The following is a 20,768-nucleotide window of genomic DNA, read 5'->3' as shown; positions in this document are numbered from 1 at the left end:
TTCTGAGGTCCTTACTGGGCACACACTTCCTGACTGGTGCTCAATGTCTCTGCTTTAAACCAATTATCCATTCCTCCTCTCATATGTGATGGCAGATGTGCCATCATTTAATATGGCATCCTTATTAATAAGGCATCATTAATATGGCAATATCTCAATGGCCATAATTTAAATATGCCATTGAGATCTGAAGATTACCAGTCTGTGTTGAGTACCTTCTGCCATATAAAGGTGCAGATTGTCAAACTGGAAATGGTCCAGAAAGCCATACATGTGAAATGGACTCATGTGGCTGGAGTTGGTTGTTTCAGGAACCAGAAGAAAATGTCAGCAGTGGTAAGGTGCCAGATAGTCCCCAGAAGAGGTCAAATACTGAAGCTGGCACCTGCCAGGAGTGGGCAGGGAGGCCATGCTCCATGTAATGTGGGCTCACCAGCGAGAGACAAATGCAGGTCCAGGGCTGCTGCTCCTTAAAAGAACTCTAGCCTCACAGACACCCTTAACCCCACCCAGCCTGCCCAGCCTGTTTCCAAGGTTGCCTGCACTGCCTTCCTGCACACATGCTCACAGGCACGTGTGTGTCCACAGGCCCTGAAATGGCTGGTTCAAGCCTGGCTTTGACAGGAGTCACAGGTGTGGCATGCAGCAATAACTTCTGCATCAGAAACAGTCTTTTCCCTTTATGCTCAGTCTGTGGAGGTGGACATGTTGCCACGTTCAGAAAGGCGATGAATCCAGGCAACATTTGTTGCAACCTGGATGCTGGGAGCTGATTCCAGTTGGTCTTAGAGAGGTTATGGTAGAAAGTGAAGAAGAACTAAAGAGCCTCTTGATGAAAGTGAAAGAGGAGAGTGAAAAAATTGGCTTAAAGCTCAACATTCAGAAAACTAAAATCATGGCATCTGGTTCCATCACTTCATGGGAAATAGATGGGGAAACAGTGGAAACAGTGGCTGACTTTATTTTGGGGGGCTCCAAAATCACTGCAGATGGTGATTGCAGCCATGAAATTAAAAGACACTCCTTGGAAGGAAAGTTATGACCAACCTAGACAGCATATTAAAAAGCAGAGACATTACTTTGCCAACAAAGGTCCATCTAGTCAAGGCTATGGTTTTTCCAGTGGTCATGTATGGATGTGAGAGTTGGACTGTGAAGAAAGCTGAGTGCTGAAGAATTGATGCTTTTGAACTGTGGTGTTGGAGAAGGCTCTTGAGAGTCCCTTGGACTGCAAGGAGATCCAACCAGTCCATCCTAAAGGAGACCAGTCCTGAGTGTTCATTGGAAGGACTGATGTTGAAGCTGAAACTGCAATACTTTGGCCACCTGATGCGAAGAGCTGACTCATTTGAAAAGACCCTGATGCTAGGAAAGATTGAGGGCAGGAGGACAAGGGGACAACTTGAATGAGAGGGTTGGATGGCATCACCGGCTTGATGGGCATGGGTTTGGGTGGACTCTGGGAGTTAGTGATGGACAGGGAGGCCTGGCATGCTGCAGTTCATGGGGTCACAAAGAGTTGGACACGACTGAGCGACTGAACTGAACTGAACTGAGAGCTCTTTGTGGGCATCTACATGAGTGAAACAGTTTCATCATCACCTGCAATTTGTTTCCAGTTTCCCAATTTCCTGCCCCAAAGAGAGTTTCTTTACTGGGTTTAAAAAAAAAAAAGAAGGAAAGAAAAGTCTTCATTCTGCCCACAGTAGGAGCAACCCTAAGCCCTTTCAGTCTGTATAGTTGGTCAAGCTGGTTCTGAGACTATTAGTGGACAATATTGAGTTTCAATTTAGTTGGAGCATTAGTAAACCAGGACCTAGCAGTCAGAGAATCATCTGTGAAATGAAAGCCCCAAAGACCTGGTGACTTTGAGCTTTTTTGAGGCCACACAGAGGGAGATAAAATTTCCTCCACAGAGATAGCTGCAATTAAAGCTGAGATGCTACTGCATTTTCCAGTGTACATATCCATTTCACAAGTGAAGGTTTATTTGGTCCTTTCCCACCTTATCCATCATGGATTCAAGGTTACTCACCCTCAAAATGGACATAGGAGACTCAGGAGGTCTCTAAGGATCAGGAATTTAATTGGACAACAGCTCAGTAACAAGGTATTGTAATAGCTGTAGTAGCCATGCCAAAACCCAAAGTCCAAACCCATAAGAAATACCAGTCCCTTTATCAGAGGTTCCAATAGGCAAAAGACATCAGTGTCAGAACCTTGTACTATCTCCAATTTCAAAAGAATTGAATAAGGTGAGGGGAACTTGTGTTAAATCATGACCTGATCACTGGTGGCTAATGACAAGAAAGTCAGGCCCAACATTCTTCTCTACCTGCAGCTCTTCAGCCATGGGGTGAATATCCTGTCAAACTTATGAGACAGGGAATTAGAGCTTATAATGTTCTACAGTAATTCTAATGCAAAAACAACAGTAAAAGTGTACATCAAGGGACTTCCAGGGTCCAGTGGTTAAGATTCCAGGCTTCCAACACAGGGGGCATGAGTTAGATCCCTGCTCGAGCATTCCATGTGCCACATGGATGTGGCCCAAAAATTTAAAGAGGAAATAAATTAAAAAACGTCTTGTTTTAATATATTGTACATCAAATCTGTCCAAAGGGCCCCACCCACAAAGTCACGTTTACATTTTTTTCTTCTCCACTGCATTGTTTCTTTGAACTGGCTCAATTGGACACATGTGGACAGTTGTTTGTTTTTCTCCTACAGGAACACAGGAGCTTAACATCTGCTTGTTGCAGGCGTTAACAGCTTCCAGATCTTGCTACCTCTCGGTTGGGGGTTTGAAGGAGAGGATTGAAGGGTGGAGAGTATTGGATGCTAGGTTAAGGAGATGGCTGACACATTTGAGATTTAATTTTTCTCTTTGGTACATATCCCCAGTCTTATCTCCTCCTGTGTGCTTTCCAGCATCTGGGGAGCACTGGGCTCAGGAGCTTTTTCTTTACGCTCCCTTACATGAAGCGATGGCTCTGCCCTATAGTCCACGGTACCTTCTGCATCCCTGTCCAGTGCCTTTTCCCCCAGGGGACCAGGTAGGGCGGGGACTAGGCTGCCTGTATCCCATACAGCTCTAAAATTTTAAGACTCTTTCTTCCCTGAGGCCCCCCAGCATATTCAGGTTGATCTATTAGAGTCTTTGATCCCCTTAAGGATAGGAAGAACCTATCCCTCATTTGAAGCAGCTGAAGTTAGGGTAGATGGCGGATGAGGAATCAGTGAGACATATAGAAAATACTAATATCTCCGCACAAGAGAGACACATTTACTTTCAGGTTTGAGCAGCTGCTTGTGGCTCACTCCACCCAAAGCCTTATAGTAGCAGCTCTGGAGACTCCTGAACTCTTCTTCCATGTTCCACACGAGTTTGGTTTTTGTTGTTAATCGCTCAGTTGTGTCTGACTCTTTAAGACCCCATGGACTGTAGCCTGCCAGTCTCCTCTGTCCATGAAATTCTCCAGGCAAGAAAACCCAAGGAAGTGGGTTGCCATTTCCTTCACCAGGGGATCTTCCTGACACAGGAATCAAATGCCAGTCTCCTGCATTGCAGGCAGATTCTTTACCATCTGAGCCACCAAGATTTCTTGTCCCATATGAAGTAAAGAACAAATAACAAAATTGTAATTCAAGATGCTTGTTTCAGTCCTCATTCCTGGTACACAGTCAGCAACCACCTTTCCTATTTTGTGCCTAACAAGTTCTGCCTTTCCATTTGTTTATACTTTTGGTTTTCTTTCATAAGTTGCTAGCTTTACATTTACACCGGAATATTTCATTTTCTATGGAGTAATTGTAAATGGTATTGTGTTTTTCAGTTCAGTTCCCATATGCTCCTAGTTAGTATATGAAAATGTGATAGGTTTTGCACCCTATGATCCTTTTTGTTCTTGCTTATTAATTCTCAAAGATTTCTATAGATCCTTGGGATTTTCTACGTAGACTATATACAATATACAATGTCATTTGCAAACAGGGATAATTTTATTTCTTTTTCCTCCCAAACTGTATGCCTTTTATAGCTTGTGTATCTATATGTATGCTTTATTGTACCATCTAGTACTTCCAGTATTATGCTGAATGAATAAGCATGGTGAATGATGATGTTCCTGACTTTAGGAGGAAAACATTCAGTCCCTCAACACTAACTGTGATGTTAAATGTATGATGTTTTGTAGATAATCAAGATGAAGTTCCCCTCTACTCCTAGTTTCCTGAGAGTTTTTATTTTTATATCATGAGTAAATGTTGGATTTGATTAGATGCTTTTTCTGAGTCAGATATGATCATATGACTTTTCTTCTTTAGCCTGTTGATATGGTGAATGTCACTGATTGATTTTTTTATCTGAACCAGCCTTCCAAACCTAGAATAAACTCCACTTGATTATGGTGTATAATTCTTTTTATACATCATTGGATTCAGTTTGATAGTATTTTGCTGAGGATTTTTGCATCTAAGTTCATGTGAAATACTTGTCTATAGTTTTAGTTTTGTACTGTCTTGATTTGATGTTGATATCAGAATAATACAGATGTCATAAAATGAGGTGAGAAGTATTCTGTTTCTGAACAAGATTGTATATAATTGAAATGAATTCTTCTTTAAAATTTTCATAGAATTCTTCAGTGGGCCTGGCATCCTCTTTTTTAAGGGGATTTTTAAAAGTACAAATTCAATTTTAAAAAATGGCTATAGGACTCTTCAGATGTCTATTTCATCTTGGTCGAATTTTGTAAGTTTGTTGTTTTTGAGAAATTGATCTGTTTTTTCTAAGTTTTTGAATTTATGCTTATAAAGTTGTTCACAGTATTCTCTTATTATCATTTTAGTGAGTAAATGAGCTATAGTGAAAGTCCCTGTTTCTTTACTCACATTGATGTTTTATGTCTATTTTTATCTTTGTCAGTCTTGCTGGAGGTTTACCCGTTCTATTGATTTTTCTGAGGCACCAACTTTTTCTTTCATTGATATTCTCTGTTGCTTTCCAGTTTTCAATTTCATTGATTTCTGCTCTATCTTCAGTATTTCCTTTGTCTACTTACTGTGGGTATATTTTGTTCTTCTTTTTCTTAAGTTTCTTGGAGTAGAAACTAACATAATTGATTTGAGATCTTGCCTTGTTCCTGAAATAAGCATTTGGTGCTATAAACTTCTCACACCACTGCTTTAACTGTCTCAAATATTTTGATAGGCTGTATTTTCATTTTCATTCAGTTCTGTATATTTTTAAATTTTCCTTTGAGACTACCTCTTTTATCAACTGTTATTTAGATATATTGTTAAAATTTTCAAGTGTTCAGAGATTTTCCTGTTGTCTTTCTGTTATTGATTTCAAGTTTTATTACATTGTGATCAGAGAGAATACTCTGTATAATTTCAGTAATTTTAAATTTTATGAACTTATTTTATGACTCAGTATGGTTTCTCATAGTGAATGTTTCTATGGTACTTGAAAAATATATATATTCTGTTGATTTTGAGTAGAGTGTTTTATATATGTCACTTAGGTCCTGTTAGTTGACTGTGTTGTTCTTCTGTATTGTTACTGATTTACTGTTTAGTAGTTCTAAGAGTGGGGTGTTGAAGTCTTGAACTATTAATATAATTGTGGATTCATCTGTTTCTCCTTTCATCTCTATTATTTAAGGAGAATATCAATTCAAATGACAGTAAATTTCCAAGTGTCTTTTTTCTCTGTCTGCTTTCAAGGTTTTTTCTTTGTCTATAGATTTTTATTTTAAGTTTAATTATGATGTAACTTGGTATGGATTTCTTCAGGCTTATTTGAGATTTGCCCAGTTTATTTTATGATTATGGCTTAATTCCCCTCCCCCCCCCCCCCCCCCCCCCAATTTATGAAAGCTTCAGCCATTATTTCTTTAAGTACTTTTTCAGTTCCTCTCTCTCTCCTCTTCTTCAGGAATGTTAGCTCTTTTATTGTTATCTCAGAGATCCTGAGACTCTGTTCATTTTTTTAATGTCGACTGAATAAACTCTATTGATCTCAGATTCACTGATTCTGTCCTTTTAATTTCCACTTTACTATTGATCCCACACAGCTATTTACAAAATTTAGTTATTGAATTTTTTCAGTTCTCTAATTTCCATATTCTTCTCTCTCTCTCTCCCTTTCTCTGTCTTTCTCCCTGTTCCTCCCTCTCTCCCTCTCTTAACTTTTATCTCTTTGCTGAGATTTTTCTATTTTTTTCATTGGGTTTCAGGCATATTTGTAATTTTGATGATTGATAGCTGCTTTAAAATCCCAATCAGACCATTCCAGTATTTAATTCCTCTCAATGTTGGTGTCTGTCTTTTTTTCATTCAAGTTGTTATTGTCCTAGGTATTGGTATGATGAGAGATTTGCAATTGTAGCCTGGACACTTGAGATATTATATTTCAGGACAATTGGACCTATTTCATTTACTTTTTAAATAGGCAGTCCCATTGTTTAGCTGCAACATGAAAACCTGGTTGGAAGTATATGTTTTGCTTCTCGCTGGGCTTTGCTGATACTACCCTGGAAAAAGTGGAGTTCTGACTCACTTTGCCTTGTTGTAGATGGGTGGGATACATTGTCAGTCCCTGCCTCAGTCTCACTGACATCTTCCTTGAGAGAAAGGGCCCTGACTCACACCATCTCTGTCTCCAGTTGTGCATGTAAGCTCAGCTCCCTGCTAGGCCTCGCTGATACCAGGAAAACAAGGTAGCTCAGTACCTGCCTTCCACCCATAGTTCTTCTTTTTTGATGCTGAGTTGTGGAGGCTCAGCTTCTCCTGGGCCACCTGACACTACAGAAATGGGAAGTGGAGTGTCAACTAGCTCTCCCTTGAATCACTTGCTCTGCCTCATTGTTGCCAGTGGGGGTAGAAACTTAGCTGCTCACTGGGCTCCCCTGACATTAGGTGGTTGGAGGCACCAAATTACAGACCAGCCCTCCCTTATATTGCCTTATTTAATCTCATTGCTGCCAGGTCACTAAATAGGTTCAGCTACCCACTGGGCCTCACTGATACTAAAAATGGAAAGAAAGTGGAGTGCTGAGTTGTATTACCTTGCTCAGTCGGATCATTGAGGCTTAGGTCAGCACAGGAATCAGGGAGGCTAGGGATCAGAGAGGCTTAGGTCACCACAGGACTCCTCTGTCATTGCCTTTGCAGAGGAATCCAAATACCATTTGCTTCCACTAGGTGAGAGATGAAAAATCAGCTCCTGGCTCAGTCCCATTGACACTTCTGTGGTGGCTTAATCAGAGAACCTTCTGCTTCTTATTGAGCAGAGATGGAAATTCACATCCCTGCTTGTGTTGCATGACCCAGCAGGGGAAACTGAAACACTGCCTACTTTCACTAGGAAGGAATGGTGGATGAGTAGGGGAATCAGAGCACCATCATCTGCTACCACACAGCACAAAGTGGGTGAGTGGGTTCTGTTAGGCAACTCTTTTCTTGGCCCTTTGGCTAGAGGGAAAAAGCTTGGCTTTTGTTTTATTTTCAGGCTTCTGCAGTACTCTGTCTGAGATGTATAAGAGGGAACAAGAAAACCAGTGGAAATCATCACCATTGCTCTAGTGGTACTATATTCCTTGGTAGTCCCACAGACAGTTTGCCTTCTTTCCACCTTTCAGAGACTTTCTATGGTTTCTTGGTGTATTATGTTCAGGATATTTTCATTGTAAGAGAGAATAATTGTAAAAAATGGGACGACTCCACCTTGGCCAGAAACAGAAGTCTGTTTGAATTTTATCAGTGTCAGACATAACAGCAGCAATGAATAAGAGCTTCTTTTAGGGCTGTCATGGAAATTGTCTGGCTCTCACACTGTGATTTTTGCTGAGAAATCTCACACTGTGATTTTGCTGACAGACCTAAGTTTGTGATTTCCTCTTTGTAAATTCCCAAAGGCACTCAGAAGAATTTCTTCCACACCACAATCCTTATATTCATCATTATTGCTACAATAGTCAAGTTCTGTATGTAGCCTCTTGGGCCAGCAAGACACACGTTTCAGTTAGTGCTTCATACATGGTAGATTCATTAATTGTGATGTTTCTACATGTCATGGATTACATTGGCAAGGAGAGCAGCACTGCACTCAAATCAAAAGGCAGAGCCAAACCAATCCTAAAATTCCATTTTGTGTGAGTGTCTCCTGAGATCACTCCTGGTATCAGTTCTGTATTGATCAGAGCCAACATAGTACTTAGTAACTTGAACTGGGAAATTTTAATATAAGGAATTATTAAAGCAGATTGTAGTATTGAAGGATTAACTTCAATTAGTAAGGATTAACTCTCATTAGTAAGAAACAATGAGAACTTTCACATTCTTGGTTGAACTACAATTTTTATTAAAAACATGTAAAACCACTCCCACTTGTGAGTTAGTATATCTATGTTATTACTTTTATATGCCAACTACTGTTTCATGTTATGCATCAGTACAGTTTATTTTTAAGTTGCTCTCAACTGTTATTATGAACCAATTTGCAAAATATACAAGATGGCTAATTGTATGTGATAGCAACTCTGTAAGTTAAACCACTTGTATTCCTGGAATGAATTCCACTTAGTCATGGTGTATAGTCTTTTTTGTTTAATATGGTGTTGGATTTATTCCATAGTTTGCTAGTATTTTGTTGAGGATTTTTATTTCCATAGAGATAAGGAATTTTCATCTGTATTTTTTCTTTTTTGATGTTTTTGTATCAAGGATAATGCTAGTATCATAGCATGAGTTAAGAAGTCACCTCTCCTCTGCTATTTTATGGGAGAGTTTGGGAAATTCTTTAAATATTTGATTTTGTTGTTGTTCAGTTGCTAGGTCACGTCTGACTCTTTGTGACCCTGTGGACAGCCGCACAACCAGGCTTCCTTATCCTTCACTATCTCCTGGAGTTTGCTTAAATGAATGTCCAATGGGTTGGTGATGCTATCTAATTATCTCATTCTCTGCTGTGCCCCTTTCCTTTTCCTTCAATCTCTCCCAGCATCATGGTCGAGTCAGATTTTGCATCAGGTGACCAAAGTATTGAAGCTTCAGCTTCAGCATGAATCCTTCCAATGAATATTCATGATTTATTTCTTTTTGGAGTGACTTGTTTTGATTTCCTTTAAGTCTCTTCTTCACCACCACAATTCCAAAGCATCAATTCTTGGGTGCTCAGCCTTCTTTATGGACCAGCTCTCACATCCGTAATGACTACTGGAAAAACCATAGCTCTGACTATGGCAAAGTGATGTCTGCTTTTAATACACTATCTGGTTTTGTCAGAACTCTCCTTCCAAGGAGCAAGCATCTTTTAATTTCATGGCTGCAGTCACCATCCACAATGATTTTGGAGCCCAAAAAGAAAAATTTTCCCCTTCTATTTGCCATGAAGTGATGGGACCCGATACCATGATCTCAGTTTTTGAATGCCGAGTTTTAAGCTAACTTTTTCAGTCTCCTATTTTACCTTCATTAAGAGGTTCTTTAGTTCCTCTTCTCTACCATTAGAATGATATCATCTACATATCTGAAATTGTTGATATTTCTCCTGGCAGTCTTGATTCCAGCTTGTAACTCATTCAGTCCAACATTTCATACGATGTACTCTGCATATAAGTTAAATAAACGGGTGATAATATACAGCTTTGTCGTACTGAGAGAGTCATTTCCTAGGCAGGTTGATAGGAAATCTAGGGGTCCCCAAGGAGACAGGGGTCTGGAATTCTCAAGGAGGAAGAAAGGACAAACTTTTCACAGTCTTTGTAGACCAGGACCTGGGGACTGGAGTCGATGAAAATGAGAGGGTAACAGGCAGGAAGGCCAGAGGTCTCCAAATGGAGGAAATAGCCTGCAAGTGTCAGACATTTTTATCTCTCTTAAGCGGCAGGAGGAAACAAACTAGCAATATTTTTTCCTTCTCTATACAATTTTAAAGGGAGGTTTCTCTTAAAATACTGTGTTGCCATAATGACACCTGGTTTCGCCTGAAGTTAGCTATTCTTGAGTCTAGAGATAACCAATGCCTTTTTCTTATGGAAATGTTTGTCTTAAGCTATGCTAATGTACTATGCCTTTACCCCAAACTCTGTCTCCAAGTCGGTTCCGCCTCTTGGCCCAGAACCTACTTGACAAACCAGTATGTTATACTCAGATATTGTTCCCCTAATCGATGTAAATGGAACTATTTGTATAGTGGTCTGCCCTTCTTCAAGATTCAAGTTAATCATTTTATGGCCCAGGATAAGCCATTTGGTGCCAAGATTATCCCAAAATGCATCTTATGGGTGAGGGGCCTGGTGCCATTCTGAATTGTAAGACATTCCTTTCTTTCATTAACAGACTGCTAGTGACTATATAACATCCAGCTGAAGACTAGCAGGGGGGTACTCTTTCTGCCCCCTTCTGATGCCTATGTCAGAAGCTTTCTCTATCTCCTTTATACTTAAATAAAACTTTATTACACAAAAGCTCTGAGCGATCAAGCCTCATCTCTGGCCCCGGATTGAATTCTCCTCTGGGGGCCAAGAATCCCGGTGTATTCGCGTGATTCAACAACAACCTTTCATCTTGAGGGTTCGTCCGGGATCCTTCAGGACAAGGTAAGGATGCTTGGAGCTTTAGTTCTTTGTTCTCTTAGCGAACACGTTTTCTGCCGTGCTTTACTAATGGCACGTTAGTAAATGTGTGAATGAATGGCATGCCCTGCGTGAAGCAAGTAAGAGGCCCTGCTCTGCGGTTCCACAGTGATCTCATACGGCTTATGGCAGAAACCTGTCGGGGCGTTATACCGATCTCCCAATGCCAAGAGGCACCCAATGTCTCCATCGGGAACCGACCAGAAATGGGCAAAGCGTGTGGACCGAACTCTCCTTTCTTGGTCAAACTTTTCGGTCTCTTTGACCATTTCACAACTCCTTGGGAATTAGAAGTACTAACCTAATCTATCGGATCATAGACTTTCAAGGGACTTGTGATCTATACTGTTACTGTGTACTGTGGCTTAGGTCCCAAACTTGGATTGGTAGTCAAGAAAGTGTCTAGCCTCGCTAGGAATCGAAAGTTTGGAAGCTAGATGGAGCTTTAGCTCCCAGAACATCTCTGAGGTTAAAGGTTACTCAGATTGGGACTGCAATGGGTTTTTTCCTTTGGTAATGCCAGCTCTTAGTGGATCAGAGGAGGCTGTTATCCTGGCGTGGTGATGCTTGGAAAGAACATCTCAGTTTTATGTTCGCGTCGGTCTTATTGTGGTCAGGAAATACTCAGGGCCGTGCACAGGCACTCAGGTGACGAATGTTTCCCCCGGTAGTCTTAGCTTGGGAGGCATTCCGGAAGGTTACTCTGATTCACCCCGGGTGACATCAGAGGCAAGCAAGGTTAAGGGTGAAGAGCTGGACGTCAAGTAGGGATGCTATCAAGTCTACCCCTGGTACATCCCCACCCCATCTCGGTGGTAGAACCGGGAGGGACGAGTACGGCGCCTGCGTCGGTAAGGGACAGACTAAGTCCGACCAGGAAGGAAAAGCTTTTGGTGTAACGTCTGTCTACACCCCCATCTAGAGCAGGGAGGGACGCCTCCAGTAGAAAAAATGGCGCTGGTCGCTTTTTTTCTCTCTTACAGATGGGAGCTAACAATTCCAGCCTCACTCCTTTGAACTGTATCCTGAAAAACTGGGATAGATTTGATCCCCAGGGCTTAAAGAAGACACACCTGGTCTTCCTATGTGATACTGCATGGCCACGGTATCCACTGGAGGACGGCGAACGGTGGCCAGTTGGAGGGTCTCTTAAGTATAATACTGTTCTGCAATTAGACCGGTTCTGTAAGGAACAAGGGAAATGGGTAGAAGTAGCATATGTGTTGCCCTTTTTCTCTCTGCGAAATATGCCAGACTTATGTCCTAAGGGTATAGATTTGGGCGTGAAATCTTCAGCTCCCTCCTGTCCTCTTACTTTGCCCCCATACCGGGGACTCCAAACTGGGATTCAAACTGCCCACATGGAGGTCCAAACAACTCCTGTCTCAGTACGACCTCAGACTACTCTGGTTTCAGTAGAAACTCAGACCATCGAAGTAAGAGATGAGATGGAGGACAGGAGACAAAGAGAAGAGGAGAAACAGGTTTCTCCAACCTATCCCTGGGATCATATGCGCAGAGCAGCCAGAGAGACTGAGGAACAGCCACACAAGCTGTTGCCTCTTTATGAAACACCCACCGGGAGAAATAATCAGTCTGTGAGAGTTAATAAGCCTTTTTCTTATCAAAAAATACAAAGAATCAAGGAGGATCTGGGAGACTATTTAGAGGACCCAGAAAAATATATTAGAGCTTTTAAAGGTGTTACTTTGCTTTATGACCTCACTTGGAAGGATGTGATGTATATCTTGGGACAAACGCTGACTCCTGAGTCAAAGACTCGAGTTTTGGGAAAAGCGGTTGCTTATGGAGACGAGTGGCTTGGTAATGAATCAGTAGGGAAGAGGGAGAACGAGATAGCGGCCCTCCCCACTGGGAATCGGGCGGTCCCAACTATAGAACCAGACTGGGACTACAACACAGCTAAAGGAAGATGGGATCAGAGTCATTTTGTTAGATGTATTCTTGAGGGACTTAGGCAGGCGCGTTCTAAGCCTTTAAACTATGGCAAATTGGCAGATATAGAACAGGAGAAAGAAGCTCCTGGTAAATTCCTAGATAGACTGAGAGAAGGCCTTCGCAGATTCACTGAGATTGATCCCAGAAGTGAAGAGGGAAAAGTGATCTTTTTAAAGGATAGATTTCTCACTCAGTCGGCTCCAGATATCCACCGTAAGCTATTAAAACAGGCCTATGGACCAAATCAGTCTTTAGATACTCTGTTACAACTGGCTCAGACAGTCTATTATGGTAGGGAATATGAGAAAAAGAAAAAAAGGCAAAAAAAGACAAAGAAAAAGGCGGAAGCCTTCGCCATGGCTATGAAGAACGTTCTTAAACAGCCTGAGAAAAATGCCCAGAGGGGCCCAGGTGAAAAGGGATGGGCTTGCTACTACTGTGGAAAGGAGGGGCACCTCAAGCGGGATTGCCCTCAGGCATCTAAGCCGCCCCCGGCTCCATGTCTGGTCTGCAAAGGACCACACTGGAAGAGAGACTGCCCCCAGAGGCGTAGGTCTCCTGGGTCGGACTCTCAAGACAATCAGGACTGAAGGTGCCCGGGGGTCCCCACACAAGCTCCCGTCCTAATTACACCTGATGAACCCCGGGTATTAATAGTTGTGGGGGGCCAATCCGTCGATTTCCTTTTAGATACTGGGGCAACTTATTCTGTGCTTACTGAAGCCCCGGCCCACTTTCTTCCTGATCCGCTTCCGTAATGGGACTGTCTGGACGAGCCAAAAGGTATTATTTCAGTTATTCTTTATCTTGCAACTGGGATTCTGTGCTGTTTTCACACGAGTTTCTGATTGTGCCAGAATCTCCTTCACCTCTTTTGGGAAGGGATATGCTGAGCAAGGTCCATGCCTCTGTTTTCATGAATATGGAGCCCTCCCTTTCTCTCCCTTTAGTTGAACAAAATGTAAATCCTAGAGTATGGGCTGATGGAAAATCTGTGGGTCGAGCACAAAATGCTATTCCTGTAGTTGTTAAGCTCAAAGACCCACACGTATTTCCACATAAGAAGCAGTATCCACTGAAACCTGAAGTTAAAGAAGGGTTAAAGCCCATCATCGAAAATTTAAAGGAGCAGGGACTATTAATTCCCTGTAACAGTCCTTGCAACACTCCTATTTTGGGTATAAAGAAATCAAATGGTAAATGGAGACTAGTTCAAGATTTACGAATAATAAATGAGGCTGTAGTTCCTTTACACCCCGTGGTGCCTAATCCTTATACTCTATTGTCTGAAATTCCTGAACGGGCCAAATATTTCTCAGTAATTGATTTAAAGGATGCCTTCTATTCAGTGCCTTTGGCGGAAGAAAGTCAATTCCTATTTGCCTTTGAAGACCCTACGCAGCCAGCTTCTCAGTTAACCTGGGCAGTTTTGCCCCAGGGATTTCGTGACAGTCCTCACTTATTCGGACAAAGTTTGTCACGGGATCTACAAAACTTTAATAGCTCTGAAGCAGTGGTGTTACAATATGTAGATGATATTTTGCTCTGTGCTGAGACAGAGGAAGCTTGTTCGCGAGCCTCAGATTTCTTAAACTTTCTGGCAGACTGTGGTTACAAGGCATCAAGAGAAAAGGCTCAGCTTTGTCAACAATCAGTTAGATATCTGGGCCTAATCATATCAGAAGGGACTAGGGCCATAGGCCCTGAGAGAATTAAACCTATACTAAATCACCCCCCTACCTATGACTTTAAGACAATTGAGAAGATTTTTGGGAATCACAGGTTACTGTCGCATTTGGATTCCAGGTTATGGGGAACTTGCCTGGCCTTTATATAAACTTATAGCTGAAACTCAGCAGGCCCAAACCAACAAACAGGTTTGGTCTCCAGAAACTCAAAAGGCTTTTAAGGTTCTTCAGATTGCTCTCCTGCAAGCTCCAGCTCTGAGCTTGCCCACAGGGTCAGAATTTAATTTGTTTGTCACTGAAAGAAAAGGTGTGGCATTGGGAGTTTTGACACAACCCTGAAGGCCTTACCAGCAACCTATTGCTTATCTAAGCAGAGAATTAGATGTAGTTTCACGTGGGTGGCCCCACTGCCTAAGAGTAATTGGGGCAGCGGCTTTATTAGCACCTGAAGCTTTAAAAATAATTAATGGATGAAACCTTACTGTACTGACTTCTCATGATGTGAGTGGAATCTTAAATTCTAAGGTTAATATTTGGATGACAGACAGTAGGCTTCTTAAGTATCAGTCATTGTTGTTAGAAGGACCAGTAATTAAGCTTAAAGTTTGTGGAAATTTAAATCCTGCCACTTTCCTTCCTGAGAAGGAAAATGAAACACCTGATCACGATTGTTCTCAATTCCTAACTTTGAACTATGCAGCTCGGGAGGATCTAAAGGATACCCCATTAGACAATCCTGACATGGAAATATTTACAGATGGCAGTTCTTTTGTTCAGGATGGAAAGCGGAAAGCAGGTTACGCCGTGGTGACTGCTGAACAGGTTTTGGAAGCAAAATCTCTCCCCCAGGGAACCAATGCTCAGTTAGCGGAGCTTGTGGCCCTGACCCGAGCTCTCGAGTTAAGCAAAGGGCAGCGGGTAAATATCTACACAGATTCTAAGTATGCTTATTTGACTTTACATGCTCATGCTGCAATATGGAAAGAGAGACACTTTAAAACAGCAACAGGAGAACCTATTAAGCATTTCAGAGAGATCGAGAGACTTTTAACTGCTATATATTGTCCTAAAGAAGTAGCTGTTATGCACTGCAAAGGGCACAGCAGGGATGGGAGTAAAATAGCCCAAGGTAATCATCTGGCTGACTGTCAAGCCAGAAAAGCGGCACTTTACGAAACCCCTTCACTACAGACGCCTCTGATCTGGACAGGTCCTGTGGAACAGGAAAGACCACAATATACTGAGGAAGAATTAGAAAGATATGAGAAACGAGGAGCAAAGATTACTGATAAAGGATGGTTACAGTCTGAGGATGGACGATTAATAATTCCTGAAAATGCTCAATGGAAAATTCTTAAGGGTTTACATCAGAGTTTTCATTTGGGTGCCGAGAGTACTCACCAAATGGTTTCTCGTTTGTTTGAAGGTAAAAAGGTAATGAAAACTTTAAAGAATATTATCAAAAGGTGTGAGATTTGTCAAAAAAAAAAAAAAAAAAATAACCCAAAGACTGAAAAGCTAGCAAAATCTGGATTACAACGAAGTGGGAAGTATCCTGGAGAGGATTGGGAAATTGATTTTACTCATATGCCAAAAGCTAATGGATATTCTTGCTTACAAGTTTGGGTAGATATCTTTACTGGATGGATTGAGGCTTTTCCCTGTCGTAGTGAACAGGCTAAGGAGGTTATAAAGATTTTAATCCATGAAATTATCCCCAGGTTTGGGCTGCCACGGAGCCTTCAGAGTGACAATGGCTCCGTCTTTAAAGCTTCTGTAACTCAGGGGGTGTCTAAAGCTCTAGGAATAGAATATCACTTACACTGTTCCTGGAGACCCCAATCCTCCGGGAAAGTTGAAAAAGCTAATGACATTATCAAAAGGCATCTGCGCAAATTAACTCAAGAGACGCAGGACAAATGGATTAAAGTCTTACCCATAGCTTTAATGAGGGCTCGAACTACCCCCAAAAAAGAGGGACTGTCCCCCTTTGAATGTATTTATGGAAGGCCTTTCTTACGCAGAGACATTGTTATAGACCCTGAAGCCTTGGAATTAACTAATTATGTAACTCAGCTCTCAGCTTTTCAACAGGCATTAACAGAACTCCGGGAGATGACTCCTGACCCAGCCTCCGAGACAAGCAAGCCTCTATTTGAGCCAGGAACCGAGGTCCTCATAAAAACATTGGGATCTGGGGGCCCATCCCTCGAGCCTCTCTGGGAAGGTCCTTACCAGGTTATTCTTTCCTCTCCCACAGCTGTCAAAGTGCCAGGAATTGATTCGTGGGTACATCATACTCCAGTTAAGAGGTGGCACCCTGACCAAAATTAAGTGACTTCATTTTATGTCTTTACTTTCTATGCTCTGACTTTGTACCTTTTTGATGGGCCTGATAACCTATGTGAGCTTACTTCTGCTGACTCCAAATATCCTGAGTCTGCCGTTGTCCTCAAGACAACGTCTTCCTGTCCTGCACTCACTCTTATGCTGCATTCCACAATCGGTCTAACTGCTGGGTCTGCGGAGCGCTCCCCTCTTCGTCAGTGAAAGGCTTCCTGTGGTGGACATCCCCACTTCAAGGAAAAGACTTTCTCCAAGTCTGTGAATACCTTCGACAACAATCACATGCGATGCCTCTTCTTCATCTGATGACATCTACCAACCCTAAAATGGACTGGTGCAACACTTTGTACTCTAACTATGGACATAATGTGACTTTTAATTTTGATTATACATTGTCTCGGTTCAATGACTATTTTGCTACATATAAGGTAAATAGGTCTAGATCTAATGGTTTTTTACCTGACGTTTATCAAATATGGGATGAGGTTACATGGCTAACTCCTGAAAAAGGACGTTTAATATCTACTGCCTCTATATGCTGGGAACAAACAGAGCTGTCCCCAAAAGTTAGCCAACAACTTAATTACAATGATTGGAAACAAGTGGGATATTTGTCTCAGGAAACATGCAATGTAATCATTCCCGTGTTTTCCAATCCTAGTTCAGGCTCTCCCTTTGTCTGGCCAGGCACAAATTGGGACTGGATATCTCAGTCGCGCTGGCTTGCTCCAAACGGGACTTATTGGATATGTGGCTCTTACCTATGGGCATGGCTCCCCCCTGGTTGGATAGAGAGATGCACCCTGGGTCTAGCCTTTACTCATGGCTTTATATTTTCAGAGCTTCCAGAAAAGCCTGCTAATTTACCCCACCTTAGAACTCGGTGGGCAAGGTCTGTATTTCATTGGTATGATTATTTGGCTGCAGCGTTTGTTCCCTCTTTGGGAACTACAGATGTTATGTTATGAGTGGATGCTTTAACTAATTTTACTCAACAGGCATTACAAGATTCTCAAAAGGCTATTTCAGCTCTTAATGCTGAACAAGCACAAATTAGAAAGGTGGTTTTACAAAACAGATTTGCTCTAGATATTCTGACAGCTGCACAAGGAGGAACTTGTGCCATTATTCATACCCAATGCTGTACATATATACCTGATATGAGCACGAATGTTACTCATTTTACTAACCACATGAACAAGATGATTAGGGCCATGGATACTCCTGAAGCCTCAATTGCTTCACTTTGGGAAACGTTAACAAGTTCCCCATGGTGGACAACTATCTTAATTACAATAATTCTGGTTGTTTTGTTCTTGCTGTTTGCTCCCTGCATCTGTAATTGTATAACTGGATTTGTTTCTAGCCGCATGAAAGCTTTTAAGTTACAAATGGTTGCTCAAACTCCTGCTACTGCTGTAGCTTCCTCCAGCTACTATTTGGGGCCCCTGGATCAGATATCCTCAATATGAGGATTAGGAGAATATGTTGCCTCACCAATTTAGGGACAACGCCCCTTGTCAGCTCGGAAGTAGTTATGGAAGTAGTTATGGAATGAGAACGACACCCCTTTTCCCTAGACAACATAATTCTCCTAAAAGAAAAGGGGGGAATGAGAGAGTCATTTCCTAGGCAGGTTGATAGGAAATCTAGGGGTCCCCAAGGAGAGAGGGGTCTGGAATTCTCAAGGAGGAAGAAAGGACAAACTTCACAGTCTGTAGACCAGGACCTGGAGACTGGAGTTGATGAAAATGAGAGGGTAACAGGCAGGAAGGCCAGGGGTCTCCAAATGGAGGAAATAGCCTACAAGTGTCAGACATTTTTCTCTCTCTTAAGCGGCAGGAGGAAACAAACGAGCAATATTTTTTCCTTCTCTATACAAATTTAAAGGGAGGTTTCTCTTAAAATACTGTGTTGCCATAATGACACCTGGTTTGGCCTGAAGTTAACTATTCTCAAACCTAGAGATAACCAATGCCTTTTTCTTATGGAAATGTTTGTCTTAAGCTATGCTAATGTACTATGCCTTTACCCCAAACTCTGTCTCCAAGTCGGTTCCGCCTCTTGGCCCAGAACCTACTTGACAAACCAGTATGTTATACTCAGATATTGTTCCCCTAATCTATGTAAATGAAACTATTTGTATAGTGGTCTGCCCTTCTTCAAGATTCAAGTTAATCATTTTATGGCCCAGGATGAGCCATTTGGTGCCAAGATTATCCCCAAATGCATCTTATGGGTGATGGGCTTGGTGCCATTCTGAATTGTAAGACATTCCTTTCTTTCATTAACAGACTGCTAGTGACTATATAACATCCAGCTGAAGACTAGCAGGGGGGTACTCTTTCTGCCCCCTTCTGATGCCTATGTCAGAAGCTTTCTCTATCTCCTTTATACTTTAATAAAACTATTACACAAAAGCTCTGAGCGATCAAGCCTCGTCTCTGGCCCCGGATTGAATTCTCCTCCAGGGGCCAAGAATCCTGGTGTATTCGCGTGATTCAACAACAACCTTTCAGTACTCCTTTGCCAATTTTGAACTAGTTAGCTGTTACATGTAAGGTTCTAATTGTTGATTCTTGACCCACATACAGGTTTCTCAGGAGACAGGTAAGGTGGTCTGGTATTCCCATCTCTTTAAGAATTTTCCAGTTTGCTGTGAGCCACACATTCAAAGACTTTCTCATAGTCAATGAAGCAGAAGTAGATGTTTTTCTGTAATTCCCTTGCTTTTTCTATGATCCAGTGAATGTGAGCAATTTGATTTCTGGTTCCTCTGCCTTCTCTAAACCCAGCTGGTACATCTGAAAGTTCTCCGTATATGTACTGCTGTAGCCTAGCTTGAAGGATTTTGAGCATTACATTAGTAGCATGTGAATGAGTGCAATTGTATGGTAATTTGAACATTCTTTGGCATTGCCTTTCTTTGGAATTGGAATGAAAACTGAACTTTTCCAGTCCTGTAGCTACTGCTGAGTTTTCCAAATTTGCTGGCCTATTGAGTGCAACACTTTTAACAGCATCGTTCTTTAGAATTTGAAATAGCTCAGCTGGAATTTCATCACCTCCACTATCTTTGTTCCTAGTAATGCTTCCTAAGGCCCACTTTACTTCACACTCCAGGATGTCTGGCTGTAGGTGAGAGACCACACCATCGTTATCCAGGTCATTAATATCTTTTTTGTATGTTCTGTGTATTTTTGCCACCTCTTTTTAATCTCTTCTGCCTCTGTTAGGTCAGAATTGCCTCTGTTAGGCTGGAGTTAATATTGTCTTACAATTACCACTGGTAGGTTTGTCTTTAAATTACATGAGAAACAAAAGAGTTACTAACAAAAACCCCAACAATACTGGTTTTTATGTTTACCTATGTAATCTTCACTGGTATTCTTTATATGTTATTATGTCTTTAAGTTATTGTCCTGTTGTTGAGTAGCCTTCCTTCTTAGGCTAACAGACTCAGTTAAGAATTTCTTGTATGGTAGGTGTGCTGCTGCTGCTGCTAAGTCGCTTCAGTCGTGTCCGACTCTGTGCGACGCCAGAGATGGCAGCCCACCAGGCTCCCCTGTCCCTGGGATTCTCCAGGCAAGAACACTGGAGTGGGTTGCCATTTCCTTCTCCAATGCATGAAAGTGAAAAGTGAAAGTGAAGTCGCTCAGTCGTGTCTGACTCTTAGCGACCCCATGGACTGCAGCTCACCAGGCTCCTCCGTCCATGGGATTTTCCAGGCAAGAGTACTGGAGTGGGGTGCCATTGCCTTCTCCGATGGTAGGTGTAGCTTGAGTCAAACTTTAATCAGGCTTATCTCACCCTCATAAGCCCCTGAACCTTGGCTTTCTCCTAGTCTGACCAAACACAGATATACAGAATATCCCTCTGTCCCCTAAGGGCTCATTCTAAAAAGGGCTAATCAGAGTCAGACAAATTTCCTGCCAGACTACCCCATCGTGCTGTTTGTTCACCTCCTCCACTCACTTGCCCAATTAGTTCCTGTTGTTCCTGTTAATCCTTCTTATTCCTTCCTAGGAAAGAAGAGCCTTTTTCTATTTAATTTTGAGATGCTTTCTGATATTTAAATCAGGGCATTATTTCTACTGCAAAAGTCTTTTTAAAATGTTTCTCTTTACCTGAA

General features: G+C 41.9%; 1 protein-coding gene across 2 annotated transcripts in view; it reads left to right on the top strand.

The window, feature by feature from the left end:
* The window catches only part of LOC132344125 (uncharacterized), a 32,486-nt gene extending 11,743 nt beyond the window's left edge, over window positions 1-20,743 (top strand). The window contains exons 1-2 of one of the 2 annotated variants that reach the window (XM_059882661.1): window positions 14,425-16,462; window positions 16,551-20,743. In XM_059882661.1, coding sequence (XP_059738644.1) covers window positions 14,828-16,462; window positions 16,551-16,628 — 1,713 coding nt within the window. In that variant the 5' untranslated portion in view covers window positions 14,425-14,827 and the 3' untranslated portion in view covers window positions 16,629-20,743. Of the gene's footprint in view, window positions 1-14,424; window positions 16,463-16,550 lie in introns of those variants that run through there. The other variant, XR_009493241.1, reaches the window with a different exon arrangement.
* Window positions 20,744-20,768: the final 25 nt, after the last annotated feature.

This window comes from Bos taurus, chromosome 28 (genome assembly GCF_002263795.3).
Source record: "Bos taurus isolate L1 Dominette 01449 registration number 42190680 breed Hereford chromosome 28, ARS-UCD2.0, whole genome shotgun sequence".
NCBI classification, from domain to species: Eukaryota; Metazoa; Chordata; class Mammalia; order Artiodactyla; family Bovidae; genus Bos; species Bos taurus.
The sequence above is the reverse complement of the archived record's forward strand: the minus strand, read 5'-3'. Positions and strand labels throughout refer to the sequence as shown.